This window comes from Phyllostomus hastatus, unplaced genomic scaffold, assembly GCF_019186645.2.
Source record: "Phyllostomus hastatus isolate PE091 unplaced genomic scaffold, TTU_PhHast_1.1 phas_scaffold_78, whole genome shotgun sequence".
Classification (NCBI taxonomy): Eukaryota; Metazoa; Chordata; class Mammalia; order Chiroptera; family Phyllostomidae; genus Phyllostomus; species Phyllostomus hastatus.
Genome location: NW_025334041.1, coordinates 3282617 through 3291753, shown reverse-complemented (window position 1 = coordinate 3291753; position 9137 = coordinate 3282617). Strand labels below are relative to the sequence as shown.

Genomic DNA, 9137 nt, shown 5'->3' with positions numbered 1-9137 from the left:
CGCCGGTTTTGGGGCTGCCAGCAGCCCCAGGAACCCTCTGACCGGCTGTTGTCCCGGTCGCAAGGTCGAGACCTTCCTCTGGCCCCGCTGACTGTGGTCCTCTGGTGGTTCGGAGTCCCGGGCCAGCACTCGGTCCCCGGGCGTCCACCTCAGGGGCACACCAGCAGCCTGTGGGGCGCCTGCCAGCTGCACAGGCTCGGCCGCCAAAGAAGGACAGGCACTCAGTCCAGCGAGAACCTCGTCAGCCGCCACGCGGACCGAGGCATGCTGGGTGTTTCTCTTTCGAGCACAGTTTCAGCGATATGTTTCCTAAAACCCTTAGGTCCCATGCGAAAAGGCCGGGACTTGGAACCTTACACCTACTTGGCTAAATTCCCTCTAAATATAGACCAACAGTTTCATGCTGGGACTCTGGTCGCGGGAGGGAGGCGAAGAAAGACCTCGGATTTCTAGAAAGTTTTATTGCAATTGCTTCTGAATAGTTTCGTTTTTCTTTTTGGGGGGACCTGGAAGTCAAAGCCCACGTTTCTGTAAGTAATTTGCATGCTATTGCTCTCCTGAGGCTGAATTCTTGGGGCTGGGAGGTCTTTTGTTGCATGTACTCCGTGATTTTAACTTTTGCTAGAAATGATTTAGACTCGATTTGAAAGAGTGCTTTCCCACTGAGACGAGGCAGAAACTCTGAAATGGAATCAAAGAACAAATTACCATGACTCACTCCATAAAGCTTCCTACTAGATGTTTTTTTAATCCTTCCCCAAGGATATGTGGATTGCTTTTTAGAGAGCAAGGAAGGGGGATAGAGAGAGAGAGAGAGACATCACTTGGTTACCTCCCGTACATGCCCCTCCTGGGGATCGAACCGGCGGCCCTGTCTGTGCAGGGGGTGTCACTCCGACAACCAACCGAGCCACCTGGCCAGGGCTTTTTTTTTTTTCTTTTTCTTTTCTCTTTTGTGTAATTTAAGCCTCCTATTAGCTTTGCATTAAGCCCAGTTATAACAATTCTAATATCATGGCAAACAATACTAGTGTGAGTTATTCCCGTGCTTTGATGCCAAGGACCTACGGGAAAAAAGAAAGAGCAAAGCAATTTTTCATGGACAACTGTCTTTATTTGTCAGCATATTTACTTACAGGCAGTCAAAGAACTCCTCAATGACAAAGAGAATGAGCTGTTAGCGTCGACCTAAACCAGAGGAAAATGAAGTTACTTACGTGTTTCCCTCCGGGCATTAATTAGAGAGGGCTCCATGCAGAGGAGGCGGCTTCGGCCCCGGCTGGTGTGTGGCTCAGTGGACTGAGCACCGGCCTGCAACCCGAATAGTCACCGGTTAGATTCCCAGTCAGGGCACAGGCCTGGGTTGCGGGCCAGGTGCCCAGTTGGGGGCCTGTGACAGGCAGCCAATCATTGCTTCTCTCCTTCCATTTCTCCCATCCTTCCCAGAGCGGGGGGAAAAAAAGAGGATCCTGTTTTGATCAGTGTTACTTAAGGAGCAAACTTGCACACCAGAGTCAGGAAGGAGGGCGGTGGCATTGCCCTGCAGAGTTCAGCAACGCTCCAGCTTCTCCGGCCCCGAGGGTCCTTCCCAGACGCCCTCATGACACCCTCATACGGAGCCGCCCGAGAGAGCAAGAACTGAGTGTCAAGCGTCGGGGCCACGGGATCTTGTGTCCTGTTACCGGCAGAGTCATTTGCAGGATCTTGGCGGCCGCGAGCCACACACCCCTGACTCAGCTCTCTCCGCTGCTGGCTCTGAGTTCTCATTGGCATGCCTTGCAGTTCATCTGAAAGTACGTTGAGGGGGCATCTACTTACAAGGCCACGGTTCCGTCCAGAGCACCGCAGAGCCCACTCTGAGTTGCTGCTTCAGTGCTTTGGGACGCGGTGTTGTGCTGAGTCACCTCGTTAGTGGGTAGCAAGGCCAGTAATTTGGAGACTTTGTTAGCTGCCCCGCTCTGGCGTCAGTGCTGGTGGTTAGGATTTCCCAGCTGGTCCGCGACTCGGTGAACGCGCACACAGCCTCCGGGGGAGACTGAAGCGCAGTAATTACATTCCCGAAGGGGAAGCTAAGGCTCACGGACACTAAACCGGAGATCCAAAGAGCCACCACGCCTTAGTCACCACGCCCAAAATAGAAGCGGCTTGGGGTGGTGACCCTCTGACGCAGCACAGGCGAACTTGACTCCTCACCACACAGCAGCGCGGGGGAATGAAGGACAAAGGGATGACGAAATGGAAAGCTTTTCTAGAAGAATGGTTTCGAAATGTCACAGGACACCAGTCAGTAGCTTTGATTTTATGGTGCTATTTTTTTTTTTTTTGGCACTTTAAATCTTTCCCTTAGGAATGCCCATGAGGTATCTTTATAATTGGAAGTCAGTGACATCGATATCTAAAGTGCTTCAGTGGTATCTTCTCTGGAACAATCAGGGACGTGTGTGTTCTTGGTAATTTTTTTTCTTTTTTAAATCTTTTTTTGCATTTTTTAAATTGTTGTTCAAGTGCAGTTGTCTCCATTTCCTCAGTAATTAACATTTCAATATAACACCCTTTTTAAATTTTTAACTTTGGGAAAAAAAAAAACAGGTCCATGATCTACCAAACACACTGAATTTTTTGTTGAGGGTCACGGGACATGTTTGTTTGTTTGTTTGTTTGTTTTTTACAAATACTAGTATGTCTTAAGTATTAGCGGGAAATTGCTGGGTTTTAATGTTTTTATTTTACTTTTTATTTTATTTTTTTAATTTTTTTAGAGTGCAGTTCAAGCTGCCTAGTAAGTGGCTGATCCTTTTTTCAGAGCTTCTCTTGGTATTCACATGTATGGTTTTTTTTTTTCTTGTCTAAACTTGGTTCCTCCTGACTCGATTTCTCTCCACTCCGGAGCTGGCCACTCAAGGACGTTTTTTAAATGTTCACGGGAAGTAAAGAGGCGCTGCCGCCATCAGGCCCAAAGTCCTGGGCCTCCTGCCGTCCGGACAGACGGACGGACAGACGCCCCAGGAGCACTGCTACCCCCAGCTTTGTTTCTGTCGGTGAGCTTGTTGTTAACCGCCTTGACTTCTCTGAAAAATAGGGAGATTAAAACCCCAAACAAAAGATTTTAGGTGTCCCACCCGAACAGAAGTCACTGGCTTCTCAACTCAGCGGCACCGAGCACGGAAGACTAGGGCTGGCTGCAACCCTGCAGGGGGCGTTCAGCCCCCTGGGGAAGCCGGAGGCGGAGGCGGACCAACGCTCTGAGGCTCCTACGCTCCCTGGTAGGAGGAGGGACGAGGTCCAGCACGCGCACGCAGGAAAGGCAGGTGGATTCCGGAGGAGGGGGGGCTCGAGCTGAGCAGCGAGCCAGGACGAGGGAGGGCTGGGGAGGAGACAGGACACCCAGGGGGAGACGCGGCACATCTGCCACCGTCTAAAGGTCACTTTCCTCATTTGTGCGAAGGACGAGGCTCGGCTGGAGCTCTGAGAACAACGGCAGTTTGCCTTCCTGGGGCCTGCCTTTCACAGCATTAATTCAAAGGCCGCAGGGTCTCTGTCTGCTGGAGAGACACCTTAAAATAGACCTGTGAGTCCATCCGGGCTTTCCAGCGTTGCTTGAACTTGGGCTGTCATTAGGGACTATTACCTTAAACGTAAACCTCAATTTAAAAGCAATGTATGATGTGGGTGGCATCGATCTAGGGAAACTGGGGGGTGGGGGACGCCAGAAACCCTGGAGTCTGGCTTCCAGTGGCCGCAGGTTCCTCTCCGTTCCGTCTCAGCCTGCCTGGACTTTGCCTGGAGGACCCACGGCCAGCCTGCAGTGGCCCGAGAACACATTCGAGGTGGAGACTCATGCACCACACTGGGGCACGACATAGGAATCCCAGCCCTGGAGGGAAGCCTCACGTGATTTGAATGGACCCCAGTAAATTCTCGTCCGCTCTCATGGCCTCAGGCGGATGAGCTTGATCTTATCTTTCTAGATGGTTAGGCATGGTCTTCTTGCCCGATGGATTTGAGTTATCTAGCCAGAATATGAACAATGTGGTATAAGGGACATATTTTAACCCCTGGCTGGGTGGCTCAGTTGGCTGGAGTGTCATTTCCATATACCAGAACGTTGCGGGTTCAGTCCCGGGGCGGGGCACGTACAGGAGGCAACCAATCGATGTTTTTCTCTCATATCAATGTTTCTCTCTCTCTCTCTTTAAAAAATAAATCAATAAACCTATTTTTCTTAAGGGGAAATACTTTAAAATCAATGACAAAATGAAAAGGGGGCCGGGGAAAATACAGGCAGAACGGAGACATCGGGGAGGAGGGAAGAGAGTGGGCAGATAAGCAGGGTGTGCAAAGCACTGCACAACTGCTCAAGCAAAGCGAGAACAATAGGAACCAAGTCGGCCCCAAAGGAACTGTTTTCTTCTGGGTGAGCGAAGCTTTTCCAGGCCTTCGGCTGGAAGTGGGATGTGTGGGCACTCCCCACGGGTCCTCGTTCTTGGGGTGCAAGCTCCCCGGGCCGGCCCCGAGGGTGACTCCGCTGTTTTCTTCCAGGGACGATGAACCGCCCCTCTCCAGATGCCGGCCCTCACGACGTTGCTGAGGAGAGAAAGCTGTACGTCGTGGATTCCATAAATGACCTGCACAAGCTAAACCTCTGCCCTGCCGAATCCCAGCACCTGTTCCGTACGTGCGCCCTCCCGGGCTGACGGCCCTGCCGCGGGGCCCCCCTGGGAATAGCAGAGGCTCCTCCTCCGGGGGTGTGGGCGTGGGGAGGGCCGGCGGGCCTTGGAAGCAGCTCAGCACCGGAGGTGCCGCTGGTTATCAGGGCACGGGACTTCTTGGCTCCTAAGTGAGATCCGAACCCTTGCCGTCCAGGCTCTGAGAAGTCCCTGCGGAGTTTCTCTCCCTGGAAAGGTGGGGGAGGGGCTCTCAGGCCTTGCAGCGTCCACAGCCAGGTCACCGGGGGAGCCCCTTTCCTAGAGCAAACTGCTGAGAAAGTGCTCCACACACTTATCTTGTGTTTAAAGAAAAATCGTTACACAGTTGTTGGTCCCAAAAGTCCACTTCATTTTCCAACAAGTGACATATTGCCCCAACGAGAGAGCTAGGGGAAAAAAAAAAGGCGGGGCTTGGGGGAAACCAAAACAAACAAAAAAAAATCTGCTGAACGCTGACTGCGTATCTCGTCCCCACACATTGCGGACGATGCCCCGTCTTTTCCAGCTTAAACGCCGACATCCACGCACAGGTGCTGGCGGCGCTCTCGGCCCTTGTTTCACGGGCGCTCTAAACTCGTGTGGTGCCGATTTTGTATCTCTTCTATTCTCTTCCCGAATCTTGCTTTTCTTTTTGTTTTAAAGTGTGAAGTTTTTTTTAACCTGTTTTACTTGCAGCTGTCAGTCTCAGTGAAAGGAAGACTTTGGGCGCCAGCTGATGGGGCTGCTCTGATTCAGATGCAAAGGCTGTCGGGGTGGCCGGTAGGGGGGGGTGACTCAGGGCGTGTGGGAGTCGAGCCCCCCGCCCGCAGCACAGCCGGTGGGACTGAACCAAAGTCGGAGAGAATAAAAGCCAGTTCAAGCCTCTCCGGTGCCCCGAGTTTCCATTCTTCTTCGCATTCAGTTTAATTTGGGGGGCTACGGGGCGGGCCTTCCAAGTGGTGACGACATGCAGACCACTGACGGTGTGGGCTGAAGCTGGCTGGTTTTATAGGCACGGCCGCACTCCCAGTTCAAGGGCGAAACGTTTGAAAGAACCTTGTTTCCAGAGCGTGTCCGTCCTGAAGACCCCTTTAAGAAACCAAAATCCATCAGGGCCACTTTTTGTTCATATGGGCCCAGGCTCAGCGATGTTCCCTGCAGCGAGAGCAGTTTCCCGGGAGAGAGCCCAGCACTGGGGTCCCACAGCCTTTCCTCCTGGGTCACTCTGGGAAGAGGGCAACAGAGTCTCCACTCTGAACCTTTAACTTCTTTATCTCCTCCACTCCACCAAAAAACAAACAAACAAACAAAAAAAACAAACAAACCACGTTCTGCCACGTTCAGCGTTGACACGGTCTTCAAAGAACTTCCCAAACTGGGGTGAGGAGCTGGCTGGGCCCTGCTCGTCCTTTGAAGACCGATGCGGGAGAACGTAAAGAATCCCCTTCCCACAGGGGGCGCTGCGCGCAAAGTCAGGCCTGGGACCCCGCTTCTCGGCGTGATCAGAGGGAACGGACCGCCGGGACAGTCCGGCTCCGCTCCCGGCTGGGCGCTTTGTGACCCGGCTGTCCGTGTGTTTCGTGCTAGTGCCGGTGGAGAAGGTCCCAGGGGGCGGCGCTGCCTCGGGAGGCGGGAGCTACGGCCTGTTTTTCCTGGGGCTGATCGTCGTGCTGATCCTCAGCCTGGCGCTCGTCTCCTTCGTCATATTCCTAATAAGTGAGTACCCCGGGGGCCGGGGTGGGGGGGTTCCCGCTGCTTGCAGGCGCTGGCTTCGCGGCTGATGTTTCGTTTTGCTCAGCGAAGGCCCCAAGGGCATCCCCAGTGCCGGAAGTTCACTAGGACGGACGTTAAATATTGCTACAACGCTTGAATTTCTCCCTCGGAGCCTCTAGCTGTCAAGCGATAGGCAGTTTATTCTGCGAATTCTAGGTTTCCTTAATCCCATGCATAGGCGTAGATTTTCCCGTGAATTCAGGTCTGTGACATATAGTCACATTCAGTTTCCAGCTCCTTCATGCAGATTTCTCTTCTGAAATGTTGTGCCAGCGTCAGCTGGTGCCTCACACGTCCTGGCCGGCGGGGGGGGGGGGGGGTGCCCAGTTGGCTGGAGCCACGGTTGTGTCTGGACCCACAGTCAGGGCACATGCAGGGGACAACCAGGGAGTGCGTAACTTAGTGAAACAACACACTGATCTCTCTCCTTTCCTCTCTAAAATCAATCAATAAAAAAATTAAAAACCAAAACAAAACTTCATCCTGCCGTGCCCCCCTTGGGTAATGATGAGTTAATACCCAGTTAAACTTTGGGGACGTTTCGGCCACGCCTACTGGCCCGGCAGCAACCCGAAGGAGGGTCTTGCTTCGGCGGGATGGTGAGCAGTGAGATGACGGAGGAGGAGGGTGACGAAAAGACGCTGTGTGTTGGGTGCTGGCTCTGTCCTGGGCACCGGGCTGAGTGCTTGATGCCTGTTTGCCCAGTGCTGACACTCAGGCTTACAGAGGTTCGTGAGTGTGCCCAAGGCTGCACAGCTAGAAAGTGCTGGATTGGGGCTCACAGACATCAGAGGCTGGGCACTTTAGTGCCATTATTCTGCTCCTCTGGTGTGAAGAGGCTTTATTGTATATTTGCTTCTAGTGTTTTCTGTTGAGGGCAAAGCTGTACGAAGAAACAGAAAGAAGACTTGAATAAAGAAGTATCTTTTTATTGGACAATTACTCTGTACCAGACACATAAGTTCATTAACTTAAATTCTTTCTCTACTCCTCAAGGTAGTGCCTAGTATTTCAGATTTTACTGACGAAGGACCATGTTCCAGAGAGTTCAACCCCCCACATTTTCCCAGCAGAACTGGGGTTCAGGCCTGGGCCCGTGTGGCTCTAGACACACTCCACTGCCCAAGGTCGCCCGGGCTGGCACGGAGAGGCTGTGAGACTAAGTCACTTGATGGGTGATCTAACCCTCAGCAGTTCTCTCCCGGGCCTGCTGGCTGCGTGGACTGTCGGAGCGGGGGTTTGCCAAGCGGGCTTTTCAGGGCTCAGGCTGTGACCAAATGCAGGTCCGGCCACGCTCATGAGACAGGTGCTGGTGGGAAGGAAAATGGTTTATTCAAGTGCTGGTCACCTGAGAACAGGGGGGACTCTTGTCCCAAAGCCTATCTCCATGACTCAGGGCAGGCAGAGGTTTTTATGGGGATGGAGAGGAGAACAGAACCAGGAGATCGAGGCAGGGGGTTGAAAAGTTCTCTGTGTGCAGACAAGCACAGTCGAGAACATCGAAACTGGTTAAGGGATGGTCTGCGGTGCGTCATCCTGGTTTTATGGTGGAAGGTCAGCAAATCTCCCAGAGCTGGGGTGCCTGAAGGTCAAAGTCTGTGTCTTTGAAAGTTAGTTCCCAGGGTTTTATACAAACATGCTGTGTATCTATAAGCTGCATATTAGTCGGAGTCCCCACTTACAGAAACAGTGCCACAAGAACGGTGGGGTGGGTTCCCATCTCCCGAGGGTACAATTCCCCAAGGTTACAAGCTGAGCACCTACCCAGGGCTCTGACGCTGGCAACCAATGTAACATTTCCGCTTTCTGTTTTGAAGTTCAGACTGGAAACAAGATGGACAACATGCTGCGGAGACTGGCGGCTGAGGGAAAGGACATAGATGATCTCAAGAAACTCAACAGCATGATTGTAAAGCGACTCAACCAGCTGGACTCGCGACAGAACTGAAGAGATGATCTTCCGAGAGCACCTGCTGACTCCGTGCCTCTGCGGGGCCGGGCGTGCGCCAGGCTGGGAGCCGAGCCCGGCTTCTCTGCAGAGGGTGGATTATCGGGATAGGAAGCCCGCCCTGGGGCCAACTTCCTGCCGCAGGGATGTGAGCAACTCCGCGGCCAGCGAAGGGGTGCACAGGGGCCACAGGGACTCATTTTATGGCCAGGCCCTGCAGCTTTAAGGGGGTGAGGTGGGTGGCTGGCATGAAGGACAACCAATAAGAAGCAAGGTAGTTCAGCTCTATAACACAATGTCTCTGAGTAGTGGTGTTCTGTCACCAGAACAAGGTCACTGTCCCAGCCAGGTGTGGGGTGTCTCCCGCACCTTCCTAAACTCCCGCAGGGAAGGACAGCATTTGTGGTCCAGGGAACCAGAGGACAGGCAATCTTTTTAATAAAGGAAATTCTGCTCAGGTGGTTAAACGTAGACCCTTATTTCCCCAGGGATGGGCGATGGGCGGACGGCAGGGCTGGTTGTGTCCTGGTATTTGCTGGTAGTCACGTGTGTACGGTGGGGAGGGGTCAAAGGAGAGACCCAGTTTATTCCACCAGCGTTTATGGAGCTCTCTGCACACTGCCCACTGTAGGGAGGCTTACACGCCAGTGGGGGACAGAGGAGAGGTATCATTATATATAAACATAGAAGCTTTGTTGGCTTGGTTTCTCATTGGAAAAGACAAAAACAAA

At 52.8% G+C, this 9137-nt stretch overlaps 1 protein-coding gene across 3 annotated transcripts; it reads left to right on the top strand.

Annotated features, from left to right (window-relative positions):
- The first annotated feature begins 257 nt into the window (after positions 1–257).
- LSMEM1 (leucine rich single-pass membrane protein 1) lies at positions 258–8859 on the top strand. 3 transcript variants are annotated; one of them, XM_045828253.1, is made up of 4 exons: positions 258–530; positions 4540–4671; positions 6273–6401; positions 8276–8859. In XM_045828253.1, the coding sequence occupies exons 2-4, from the start codon at positions 4545–4547 to the stop codon at positions 8404–8406; spliced, it is 387 nt and encodes a 128-aa protein (XP_045684209.1). In that variant the 5' UTR covers positions 258–530; positions 4540–4544; the 3' UTR covers positions 8407–8859. The 3 variants fall into 3 exon arrangements, with proteins under 3 accessions (XP_045684209.1, XP_045684208.1, XP_045684210.1); XM_045828252.1 differs by lacking the exon at positions 258–530 and adding an exon at positions 1438–1793; XM_045828254.1 differs by lacking the exon at positions 258–530 and adding an exon at positions 3524–3568.
- Positions 8860–9137: the final 278 nt, after the last annotated feature.